The sequence below is a fragment of the Triticum urartu genome, chromosome 2A (assembly GCF_056163025.1).
Source record: "Triticum urartu cultivar PI428250 chromosome 2A, HENAU_Tu73, whole genome shotgun sequence".
Taxonomy (NCBI): Eukaryota; Viridiplantae; Streptophyta; class Magnoliopsida; order Poales; family Poaceae; genus Triticum; species Triticum urartu.
In genome coordinates this window covers 191003582-191017044 of record NC_141874.1, presented here as the reverse complement: position 1 = coordinate 191017044, position 13463 = coordinate 191003582, and the positions used below count along the sequence as shown (strand labels likewise).

The following is a 13463-nucleotide window of genomic DNA, read 5'->3' as shown; positions in this document are numbered from 1 at the left end:
ACACCATCATCCTCATCCTCAACAATCATATTATGCAAAATAACACAACATGCCATGACCTGCCACAAAGTGTCTGATTCACACATCATCGCAGCGCCGCGAACAATTCCCCAACGACCTTGAAGCACTATGAATGCCCTCCCCGCATCCTTCCTAGCCGCTTCCTGCATTGTTGCACATTGGCTCTATTTATTTCCATGCGGTTCGGATATAGTCTTTACAAACATCGCCCACTGAGGATAGATGCCATCGGCAAGATAGTTTCCCATGTTGTAGTCTCAGTCGTTGACAGCGTAGTTGCACGGTGGTGATTCCTCATTGCAAAGCCTCTTGAACACCGGAGATCGTTGAAGTATGTTGATGTCGTTCTGAGAACCCGACATTCCAAATAAAGCATGCCAAATCCATAAGTCATGTGATGCCATCGCTTCTAGTATGATGGTGGCCTCTTTGGTGTGACCTTGATACATTCCCTGCAAAGCTTTGGGGCAGTTTTTCCATTGCCAATGCATGCGATCAATTGATCCGAGCATTTCTGAAAACCCTCCGGCCTCTCCAATAGCCAACAACTTCTCCGTGTCTTGCGTATTTGGTTCCCTGAGATACTCAGATCCAAACACCTCCACCACGGCGCGGGCAAACTTGACAGTAGTCTTCAGACATGTGCTCTCCCCCATCCTGACCAACTCACCAACGGCATCTGCAGTAGTATCAATTGTCAGCATCCTCAGAGTAGCCGTGCACTTTTGCTTGGCAGAGAAAAAGAGTTGTCCGCAACAATCTCTTGTGAGCTTGAAATAGTCATCGCGTGCCTCCACTCCCTCCATAATGTGCAAAAATGTTTGAATCCGAGGAATTGAAGAACTCATCTAGAATCATTTGATCAAGCTCTGTCGGTCCATACTCCTCGTTCGGCGAAGCATTGGAATCAACCCTTTCCCCTAATAAAATCACAAAATATCCGGTCAGACAATGTGTCGAACACATCAAGCGCAAGGCGAAGACAGAGAGTTGCCGGATGTACCGTGGTGGCGTCCGGGCCGGCGACGACGTCCCCCGCGGCAAGGACGGGAGAGAGCACTGCTCTGACGGAGCTGGCGGCGCAGAGGCTAGGAACGGCAGTGGAGCGGGCGCGGCGGCGGAGGTGCAAGAGGAATGGTGCAAAGGAGGAAGAATGGAGAAAAGAGCAAATGGATCCAGCGGCTAGGGGGTGGATTTGCTGCAATTTGAGATGAGGACGGGCTGTCGGATCTGACATGGCAGGCGCGCCGAAGCGCCCCATACCCACTCCTTATTTGGATTGGATATAAGAGGTGCCGATCAGTCTGCATGTTTAAGACCCGTTTGAGATGTCCGGCTAGGTTGAAACCGGACGGCCTGCCCGGTCATTTGAGAGTGTTTGAGGCGCTAGGCGGTATGTAGATGCTCTCTAGACGGTCAAAGCTCAAGGTATATAGAACCGTAGACGGATCTATACGTGGGAAGGGCGCGCGATGCCGGACAAACGACACCTTTTCGCTCCCCAAATCCGGCACCCGGTGGGCGGCCCGCCCGCGTGCCGGGTGGCCTTTCTCACGCCGGTCGTCGGCCGCGCACGGAGACGTACGGGGCCTTCGCGCCGCGGCGTAGGGGGGAATGGAAATGGAAGCGCGGCCGGCCGCTTTCTTGGTCGGCCAGGACTCGGAAACGGAGGCTGCGGAGCAGAAACGACGAAGGAAGTCAAAGCACCCGCCGCCCCAAGCCCGACACGGTTACTCTCACGAGCCGTGTCTACTCGCATCGAAAGCGACTTGCACCGTCGCCCGCACCGCACCGGGGAGCTGGCCAGGGCCAGCCATGAGCCCGTGAGCGAGACCTTTGAGACGAGGCGTACGGGCCTGTTCTTCTTCCCCGCTCGATCGACCTCGCGCGCGCAGGTCAAAGCTAGCTAGCGCACTGTGCGCGCACAGCGACGTGCGGGCTCCGCCGGCTCTACGCATGCCATGCCAGGCGGGGCCGCACTCGCCTGCTTCCGGGCCGTGCCGCGGGCTGGCAGCCGAGCTGTGCATGTGGTCCTCTTGGTCCTGGCACTTTTGCTGCAGACTTGCGGCCAGCACAAGTGTCCGGCCCCCTACTCACTTCAGTCAGGCCACTGTGCACGGCATGGTCGTGGAGGCCGTGCGTGTACCGCTTGCACAGTGTGTGCCGTGCTTCCAGTCGCGTGGTGGTTTCATGCATGAGGTTTGCAATTTTGCACGAGGATGGCCTGCCGCTCCGCCGGTTTCCAACAGCGGGATGGTATCGGTCCAGGGCTGCCCGAGGTAATCATGCAGCAAGGTGTGTACACGTCGACCGAATTTCAAAGCGATGACCGCGCTGAAGCTTCTATTCACGTGCCGATAGTAATGGTCCCCTGCGGTATCAAAATGTAGGCACTATCAGGACTCAGCATACTCCGGATCCGTATCATCGAGCGTCAAAAAATTGTTTGACTTGTTTGGCCTACACACCAGCTGGCGCATGCGCACGTAAGCGCTACGTACGTCCACACGAAAAAGATGGCTAACTATGGGGAGTACTCCAACGTCGCATGGTGGCGGATCGATCCGAGCCGGGGCCGTCCATCGGTGTCGACCCGCCGGGGAGAAGTCAATGATTGGGGACGCGACACCGACGGCTGCCGCGGCCGTACGTCGAGGTGGCGACCCACGCGTCCCCGCCGAGGCGCACTGGACGGCCGCGATGCGCGAGGGAGTCGGCCACGAAATCTAAAAACACGCCCGATCGACGTCGACGTCCGCGCACGTACGCATCAGTAGCGCCGAAATACGGCCGCGCCTTCGTCTCCGCTGGGGTCGACACATGCACACTGCTTCTGCATGAACGCTCGTGTAGTTTGTTCTCTCGCGCCATATTCTTCTCCTCCCTTTCGAAACGTGACTGTCTCGTCGATCAGATATGCACAGTCTGGTCCAACTCTTCAGTCTTCACATGCATGCCGGTTTACCTCGTCTTGTACTCACATGCGCCAAGGTACTACGACCGTCGCCTCGCGATCATCGCTAGCTTGGTTAATGGCAACGTTTTCTTACTACCAAATTAGATGTGGATCTACCAAATCCTACGAAAATTTGACAACAAATACATATTCCTGCCTATATACGTCAGGCGGCTGATATTTTCTTCTTCAATTTGAATCAAACGCTCTAAGCCGCTGGATAAAAATGAACAGCTAAATGATTATCTTCTAGCTCCAACCATTTTCTCCCCTCGACCGATCCAATAGCGCACATTCTCTTTCCCCGCCAGTCATCCCATGCCTCTTCTTAACATCCTATTCGAACCCTCTGGCTCGAACAGTCCAACTTTGTCTAATCCAACCATTAGCCGTGTCGCTACGAGAAAGCCCCACGCCTAAACCTGTCAAACCCTTTGAATCGCCTCCGCCAATGACGTTGTGGCCAGCCATGTCATTATCGGTCTGGCTTACTCCCGGCTCAGCCTCGAAGATCCACAACGCTTGTCCTTCTTCGTTCTTTGGAAATCGACTGACGCCACACAAAAAATTAAGCAATTGATGAATAGCAAATGCACATATTTAGACGGCCCTAACATGTGCTAGATTTCTTCACAAAGCAAAACACTAGAATTAGGGCACACCCAGTTTGGAGGAAACAAAAACGTAGAATTAGGAATAGTACATCAATGGAATAGGATGAAGTTGCCAACCGGGAGAATTGCATTGCCTCGTCCTTGTGCAAAGAGCTCTGATTAGATGTGTAGTTTTCTCCACGAGCAAATGAAAGGAACAGTGTTCTGAAGGAAATGTTATTCTTATTTCCTACAAAGCGGATGCATCTACGCGAGACTTCCCTCTGAAATCTTCGTTCCTATTGTCTTCATGTGAAAAACCTCCAAACCAAATGAGCCCTAACTACTCACGCGACATACGCTCGTACTCATGTTAAATCCTTCTTTCAAGCAAGGTGTGCACTGGTTATCTTGTGATTTCGATGACGCCAACATATAAGACCTAGCTACATATAGAGGTAGATATATGGAGGTTGATCTCGCTAGCTGTCTTGCACGCCCACATACTTGTCGCCAAGATATGTTCAACCGTGAATTGCTTCTAGCTAGTACAAGCAACATGATCATGGCCTAGGTCGATGCTAGAGGAGCACACATTCCCATGTTATGAGAATGATATATACATCCAAAGATGCATCATTTGCGAAACAAACAAAAACACTCAAGGGAACAACGTCTGATCTTGCCATGACAAGTGGGCCAACATTTTAGGGAATAATAAACACCCTTTACTAAAGGCCCACAAACTGATTATTGCATTTCAACCAACAATCCCTCTGACCTAAGCACAAAGTCTTCTTTTGGCTACTTCAACATAATATGACGAATAAAAAGAATCTTCTCCACGTGAAATGTTTTATCTTTAAAATTACAATTGTGAAACTTGAAACTATTCGTCACCTTTTGTTGGGGATGCCCAAAGTGCAAAACGGCCAGAATTACATGTGCATGGACATAGGATTTTCCAATAATTCAGTATGCAGATGACACTATTCTTGTTCTCCCTGTTTGCCAGATTTAGATTATGCAAGTGAGCAATCTTCTAAGGCATTATGCTGCACAAACTGGATTAAAAAATAAACTTCCACAAATCCATCCTGATTCCAATCAATGTGACAGATTTTGGAATGCAAGATTAGTAGCTTCCCATTCACTTATTTAGGACTACCTTTCAGTGCGAGCAGACTAAGAATTGAGGATTTTACACCTATTTGTCAAAAGATTGAGAGAAGACTGACAGGCTGCTCAAGCATGTTAAATCTTGATGGAAGAATGGTACTGTCAATCTGTTTTTGCTGCACTTCCCATCTTCGATATGAGCACCCTGCCCCTTCCTGCTGCAATCATAAATCAGATCAACAAGCTTCTGAAGCACTTCTTCTGGCGAAAATATGGGCAGGAAAATTCAGGTCCAGCTCTGATCTCTTGGGATAAAGTTACCAGGTCAAAGCTAAAGGGTGGCCTGTCGTGCGCCTTGGCATTCTTGATGTGAGCATGCATAACAAAGCTCTTATGATGAAGAACCTGCAAAATTCCTGAACAGAGAGCCTCTTCCTTGGTTCAATCTTCTTTGTGAGAAATACTATAATAAGCAGCTTCCTATGTCTAGACTAGAAGGTTCTAGTTGGTGGAAAAATCATCAGAAATTGCTACCCATCTATAAACAGAATGCCTCTTATCGGTTGGGGAATGGAAAATCAACTCTGCTTTGGCAAGATACTTGGCAAGACCAACCCATGTGGCAGAGATCCACTCATTTGCACTCTTTTGCAATCAATGAACACCAAACTGTATTTGAATGGATTGAAGCCCAATACCCCTCTCAGCTCTTTCACACCCCTTTAACAGCTCAAGCTCATGCTCAGTACATGGAGCTAAAACTTTTGATTGATCAACAACAAAATATTCATAAACAAGGGCCAATGGAAATGCAAAGGGCAGGCTGCCAAGTACTCCTCTATCACCATGTATCACAATCTTTACTAGCAAGAAGAGGTCCATGAAATATTCAAGTGGATATGGAAATGTTCTAGCAGGCTTAGACACAAGATTTTCATCTGGCTCTTGCTACATGATAGGGTTAATGCCAGGAATTTACTATAAAGAAAATCTTTCCATCTAGATTGTTATGATTGTGTATTCTGCAATGAGATCATAGAGGAGACCTCTTGAGGGAGTCCTGGATTAGGGGGTATCCGGACAGCCGGACTATATCGTCTGGCCGGACTGTTGGACTATGAAGATACAAGATTGAAGACTTCGTCCCGTGTCCGGATGGGACTCTACTTGGCGTGGAAGGCAAGCTAGGCAATACGGATATCTATATGTCCTCCTTTGTAACCGACCTGGTGTAACCCTAGTCCCCTCCGGTGTCTATATAAACCGGAGGGTTTTAGTCCGTACGACAACAGACAATCATACCATAGGCTAGCTTCTAGGGTTTAGCCTCTCCAATCTCGTGGTAGATCAACTCTTGTACTACTCATATTATCAAGAATAATCAAGCAGGACGTAGGGTTTTACCTCCATCAAGAGGGCCCGAACCCGGGTAAAACATCGTGTCCCCTGCCTCCTGTTACCATCCGCCTTAGACGCATAGTTCGGGACCCCCTACCCGAGATCCGCCGGTTTTGACACCGACACCTCTAAACACTTATTTTGGGACTGCTGCTTCTCTCAAGACTGCTGGAAGAGTATTCTTCCATCAAAAAGACTGTGCATCTCTGTTTTTGATGACATTCTGCTAGCCAAACAATTGCCCCCCCTGAAGGAAATATGCCCTAGAGGGAATAACAAAGTTGTTATTTCTATTTCCTTATATCATGATAAATGTTTATTATTCATGCTATAATTGTATTAACCGGAAACTTAGTACATGCGTGAATACATAGACAAATAGAGTGTCACTAGTTTGCCTCTACTTGACTAGCTCGTTGAATCAATGATGGTTAAGTTTCCTAACCATAGACATGAGTTGTCATTTGATTAACAGGATCACATCATTAGGAAATGATGTGATTGACTTGACCCATCCGTTAGCTTAGCATGATGATCGTTTAGTTTGTTGCTATTGCTTTCTCCATAACTATACATGTTCCTATGACTATGAGATCATGCAACTCCCGAATACCGGAGGAACACTTTGTGTGCTACCAAACGTCACAACGTAACTGGGTGATTATAAACGTGCTCTATAGGTGTCTCCGATGGTGTTTGTTGAGTTGGCATGGATCAAGATTAGGATTTGTCACTCCGATTGTCGGAGAGGTATCTCTGGGCCCTCTCGGTAATGTACATCACTATAAGCCTTGCAAGCAATGTAGCTAATGAGTTAGTTACAGGATGTAGCATTATGGAACGAGTAAAGAGACTTGCCAGTAATGAGATTGAACTAGGTATTGAGATACTGATGATCGAATCTCGGGCAAGTAACATACCGATGACAAAGGGATCAATGTATATCGTTATGCGAATTGACCGATCAAGATCTTCGTAGAATATGTAGGAACCAATATAAGCATCCAGGTTCCACTATTGGTTATTGACCGGAGACATGTCTCGGTCATGTCTATATAGTTATTGAACCCGTAGGGTCCGCATGCTTAATGTTCGGTGACGATTGGTATTACGAGTTTATGTGTTTTGATGTACCGAAGGTAGTTCAGAGTCCCAGATTTGATCATGGACATGACGAGGAGTCTCGAAATGGTCCAGATGTAAAGATCGATATATTGGAAGCCTATTGAGGGAGTCCTGGATTAGGGGGTGTCGGTGTCAAAACCGACGGATCTCGGGTAGGGGGTCCCGAACTGTGCGTCTAGGCCGGATGGTAACAGGAGGCAGGGAACACGATGTTTTACCCAGGTTCGGGCCCTCTTTATGGAGGTAAAACCCTACGTCCTGTTTGATTAATATTGATGATATGGGTAGTACAAGAGTAGATCTACCACGAGATCAAGGAGGCTAAACCCTAGAAGCTAGCCTATGGTATGATTGTTGTATATGGAGTTGATTGCCTACGGACTACAACCCTCCGGTTTATATAGACACCGGATAGGGTTAGGGTTACATAGAGTCGGTTACAATGGTAGGAGATCTTGAATATACGCATCGCCAAGCTTGCCTTCCACGCCAAGGAAAGTCCCATCCGGACACGGGACAAAGTCTTCAATCTTGTATCTTCATATTCCAGGAGTCCGGCTGAAGGTATAGTCCGGCTACCCGAACACCCCCTAATCCAGGACTCCCTCAGTAGCCCCTGAACCAGGCTTCAATGACGACGAGTCCGGCGTGCAAATTGTCTTCGGCATTGCAAGGCGGGTTCCTCCTCCAAGTCCTTCATAGAAGATTGTAAACACCAAGAGTAGTGTCCGGCTCTGCAAAATAAGCTTCCACATATTGCCATAGAGAGAATAATATTAACACAAATCAAATCTGCTGATGTATTCCGCAGTGCGTCATCACACTACAGCCAAGTCCTTTACTCGAATCGTTTTCACTCTTCCACTTCAGCGTGTTTTGCGAGGCAGTTTCCTTGGCACGTCTTGTCAAAGCAGAGATCGTGTGCCCCCTTTCACGGGATTCTCATCAATACGGACGTGGGTAACCCGATCGTGCCCGTTAGCATATTTTCTCGATTAAAGGCGAGTCCCGAACGGTTACGGGGAGGGCTCCTGGTATTCAACCTCTTATAAAGAGACCAGGGCCTTTTTTCTCCAATCCCAAAACGAGTTCGCCCGTCGCCTCGAGTTCCAACACCCTAGGCTCCAGATTCCGGGCGCCTCAGACCTTCGACAATGTCTGGTTCCGACCTTCAAGGCCGATGGATGCCCTCCTCCGTCACGGAGGAGGACGTGCTAAAGTTGAGAGAGGCTAAGTTCTTGACCGCCGAAATTTCGCACAGGTTGCCTGCTCAAAGGCAGGCTATCCCCAGTCCCCAGCCCGGTGAGAGCGTAGTGTTCGTGTCTCACTTCCTTCGGGGGTTAGGCTTCCCGATGGATCCCTTTGTGAGGGGACTGCTGTTTTATTACGGGCTGGAATTTCACGACTTAGCTCCGGAGTCCATCCTCCATATCTCCTCGTTTATCGTTGTATGCGAAGCGTTCCTCCGTGTTACCCCTCACTTCGGATTATGGCTCAAGACCTTTAAAGTGGAGCCGAAGATGATCAAGGGACGGCATGCAGAGTGCGGAGGCGCTGTTATAAGCAAAAATGTTGATGCTCCATGGCCCGAGGGCTCTTTCAAGAGGAGCTAGGCTTGTGGCAACGAGAGTGGTTTTATATCACCGCTCCCCGGAGCACCAAGTGGGTGGCGCCTCCTGCCTTTCGCTCGGGTCCCCCACCACGGCTAGCGTCATGGGTCAACAGAGGGTTAGATTGGGGTTTGCCCAAAGACGTGCCCTTGTTACAGGGCCGCATTAAGGATCTCTTGGAAGGAGACCTCAGCCTGGTCAAGGTGACGCAGGTCATGCTGATTCGCTGAATATTGCCCGGCAAACGTCGCTCCCTTCGCCTGTGGGAGTTTAATCCAGAGGGACCGCGAGCTCTCCAGAGTTTCATGGGCGCAACGCCCATGGAGATGTATAAACTGTTCTTCGGATCACGAGAGATGTGTCCGGATTTAACCGAGGACGCAGACCTAAGCTGCAATCGCCCGGATACTCAAGTAAGCAACCTTGTGCCCGGACCTTCTATCCGTATAATTGTCATAAACTTGCCCCTAAAAGAGCTGTCCTTTTAAACAGGAGTGGATAGCGAAGGCAAAGCTGATCAGGTGTCCGGCTCCCCTTCCCGAAACCAGGCCGGATCCCGTGCTGGTCAGGATGCTGGAGATAATGCCTTTGGAGGGAAGCAAGGGGGAGGACAAGGAAACTATGGCCTCCTCGAAGGAGGCTGCTCCGAAGGGAGGAACCGACAATTCCTCTCCTAAGGGGAAGAAGAGAGCCGCCTCTGACGACCCGAAAACCATGGCCTCAAAGCGGGGGAAAAATCCTCGTCAGAGGGTCCGACACCGGGGAGTTCCTCGGCCGGACTACGCCCTCAAGGGGATCAGCCCTCCAGTGAGCCGTAAGTAGAGAAAGATTTTCCTTTTGAGGGATGAGAGAAATCCTTGATTTAGATCTGAGAAGATTAACCGAATTTTTACCTTGTAGCTCGGACCTCAGCCCTTCTCAGTAGAGCTCGTCTTCGGGGGATCTCCTTCCGGAGATGATGGAGAGTGGGACGCCTCCCCCTGCCGTGCCGCCTAGCGAGGCGGGCGACCCTGAGGTGTCGTCGCGGAGGGTTTCTCCGAATCCGGCAGGGGCGGAAGATAGCTATGTGGCCCCCCGAGGTTCTCCGCGTCCGGCCTTCGAAAGAGGTCGTGGGACAAGTCCGGCACCGTCTGGTGCTCGGCCGGAGGAGCTAAAGATTCTGCTGGGGCGAGCTTCTATCTTGGGGGAGCACCGTGCATTGATGGGCACGGTGATTGAAAGGATCTCATCCACAGAGAGCGGATTGCATGAGGCCGTCAAAAGTTTACTGACGGGTTTTGAGGTACATTAGATAATGTACACTTTTGTCAGTTGCGCATGAATAAGATGCGCCCTGTGTAGATAGTAGCCCCTGAGACTCTGCGCGTCGTCAAGAAATGACGGCACGCGGAGGATCATAATCCCAGGTCTAAGATGTCGCCTTTGAATGTAGGCGGCAGGGTGTCCGGAATCGAGCCGAACTGATGATTTTGCCGAACTAAAGCGGCAACTGGACGTGGCAGATGCCGACATCGCGCTTGTCAACAAGCGGCTTGATGAGGCTCAAGGTATGTAATTCCTCGGGGCGGCATCAGGTAAGAAGAGTTTTATGCCAGTGTCTTACGATGTGTGTGCTTGACGCAGATGGTGCAGCCGCCGTGGAGAGTCTTAGGGCAGAACTTGCCTGAGCTAAAGAACAAGCCAGAGAAAGTGATGCGGCTGCCAAGAAATCCCTTGAAGAGTTGAGAGCCGAATAGGCTACTCATTGCCGAAGCAAGGAAGAGATGGCCGAGATGGCCAAAAAGTTAAAGAGTGCTGCAGACCGTTGCAGACTTCTTGAGAAAGAAGACCAGGCGAAACAGACGGACTTAGAGAAGGCCGTTGCCAATGCCAAAGACGCGCGCTCTGCGATGAGAGCTGCGAAGGAGAAGCTGCGTCAGGCCGAACAGATTGCGGCTGGAAAGCCCTTTATGCTGCGAAGGAAATTTTGCGATCCGAAGTTTGCTCCGTTGGACCGGATGTGGAGTGTGGAGGATACCTATATGGATTTGGCAGCGAGTGCTGCTGATGCGACCGAACACTTTCGAGATCAGAAAGATCGCGAAGTGGAAAAGCTTTTCTGGTCGCAGTTTCACAATCTAGAGCGTCCGCTGGCAGTGGACGATCGTTTGGCTCAATGGGCCAAACTGAATAGGTTGTCCGGACTCGCCATGAAGTACGTCATGGGTCATCTGTGGCCGGGAAGATCGGAGCCGAAGAGTTATTTCAGCTTGGTGCAGCAATTCCTTGACGCGGTGCCGTGTATTAATGCAATGAAGAGGTCGGCATGCATAGAGGGCGCAAGGATGGCTCTTGCCCGTGTCAAGACATACTGGGCAGAGATGGAGACCACCATAGTTGCGTCCCGAGATTCGGACAAAAGCCGAGTACCCTCCGAGCACTATTTTCAGGAAGTCCTTGAAGGCGCTCGTGTAATAGAGACGCAGTGCTCGAAAGATGCTATGTTATGATAGCATATGTAATTATAAAGTAATATTTTGATAAACTATAGTGGCCTTTTTATACTTGTGCCTTCAAGTATTGGGAACACCTCCTGTGCGGCCGTTTTAAGATATATATATATATATATATACAAAATCTGAAAGATGACAGTCGTTGGCTTCAGCCCCCACGCACATAGTGCGGGGGTGCTCGCAAAAGACGCATTTTCACACTTAACCCAACGTCTTGGTCCTACAAAGGAGGTGATAGCGCAGCGGGCCAGGCAACCGGACTATAATGCTTTAACACTTTCACTTAGCCATAGGAGCTTGACAGTGAGACTATTTAGGTAGCCCCTTGGTGGCAACTGCGCTCGCCTGAGTTCGGGGCGCGTATGTGCCTGACCAGGAAGCGGCCCTTCGTTAAAGCGGAGGAATCCGATAGATTCTGATAGGTCATCGAGTGGCTGACCATTCTCACGCTACATCATGACAGTCAGTTTTCGGCTTTCTCTACTGAGGTGCTCGCCTGGCCGAACCGGGGCACAATCGCAGTAGTTCTCCTGGTGCTACCTTAGCCGATAGAGCGGAACGTAAGGTAGCCGAACTCAGGAGCCGGGCAACCCAACATTTGACCAAAGACATGATTCGGAGCCGATGCATATAATGCCAAAACTCGCGACGCCGAACACTCCCTAAGGTGTTCGATCTTTATGAGTGCGGGTGAAACAACACTCTTTATTAAAAAAGCCCCTGGTGTCCAGGTACGTGCAAAAATTCTGACGTGGCCACATGCCAAGACGCCAGCCTCCTCCTTGGTTATATCAGAAAAAACCAGGGGATGTATAGCAACAAGAGACAGTAAAAAAGGTTTACGCAGGGTCTTAATCTAAAAAGAATCCTTTAGGACGGGTCCCTACTGCACGTCTGCGCATGTGTCTCCGTTGTGCCGTATCCTGGACGGGCGCCGCACGACGTTCATCTGTAAAAGAGAGGAACTGAGTTGAGAACAGGTCGTGCCGAAAAAGTTTAAAATAAACAAAGTATAAAGTAAAATATATAAGATTGAGCTTTATTGTCTCTTATTGTATATGCGCGGAGCCCCTAGTTCGGGGATATATGGCCACTAGGCCTGCATCAATGATGATTTTGCACCGAACTCGTCTATCCGCGTTCGTGGTCTTGAATGACCTATTTCGAAGTTTTCTGGCCGGTGAGGCCATTTTGCTGTGGGGCTGTCAAAGCGGCCGCACAGTCCTCCGCTTGGGGAGGCACACTTTAGTGCTTCCCCTTCAAAGAGATGATGCCTCGTGGACCGGGCATCTTAAGCGTAAGAGATGCATAATGCGGTATTGCGTTAAAGCGAGCGAAAGCTTCGTGTCCCAGTAGTGCTTGATAGCGACTTGAGAACGGGACGATATGGAAGGTCAGCTTTTCGCGGCGGAAGTTACCGGCAGAGCCGAATATGACTTCGAGCCGGAGGAAACCCATACAATGGGTGTCCGGACCAGGTGTTACCCCTTGAAAGGAGGTTTTGCTGCGGCGGATTCTTGCTGGGTTTATCCCCATGTGATGGATTGTATCCTGATATATCAGGTTTAGTTCACTGTCGCGGTCCATAAGGACATTTGAAAACTGGAGTCCGCCAATTATTGGATTGAGTATCTAGGCAGTCCAGCCTGCATTCTTGATATTTCTAGAATAATCTAGCTGATCGAAGATGATCGGTTTTGACAACCAGTGGCAAGACCCTTTGGGGACGGGCCGTGTGGTGCGTACCTTTACGGGCACCGCACGTTTTGTTATGTGAAGTGAGTTCACTGTTTTTACTTCTTGTGGGAAGTTCTTTTGTTTCCTGGTGCTCTGCTTTTGGGGTTCGTCCTCGTCTTCGCTTGGTGTGTCGAGCCCCTTGTGTTCGGCATTGAGTCTGTCGGATTGTTTGAAAACCCAACAATCTCTGTGGGTATTGTTAGCAGGCTTCCCAGGAGTACTGTGTATCTGACATATCCTGTCCAAGATTTTATTTAAGTTGGATGGATCGTCCCTGTTATCCTGGGGGGGGGCGATTTTTCCTGATTTTGTCGTGAGCCTTTGAATCCGGCATTGACTGCCGTGCTCTTCGGACTTTTGTCCTTAGTCCAGCGACGGTCCTTGTTGCATCGCGGTTTACCGTTTCCATCCC

The 13463-nt window shown here is 49.7% G+C and overlaps 1 protein-coding gene across 1 annotated transcript; it reads right to left on the bottom strand.

Annotated features, from left to right (window-relative positions):
• Positions 1–278: 278 nt before the first annotated feature.
• On the bottom strand, positions 279–725 carry LOC147984490 (uncharacterized). The gene has a single exon (XM_087541123.1). The coding sequence runs from the start codon at positions 723–725 to the stop codon at positions 279–281; it is 447 nt and encodes a 148-aa protein (XP_087397249.1).
• Positions 726–13463: the final 12738 nt, after the last annotated feature.

Coding starts and splice junctions, on each gene's coding strand:
- LOC147984490 (XM_087541123.1), bottom strand. CDS start 725: ATGCTGACAATTGATACTACTGCAGATGCCGTTGGTGAGTTGGTCAGG.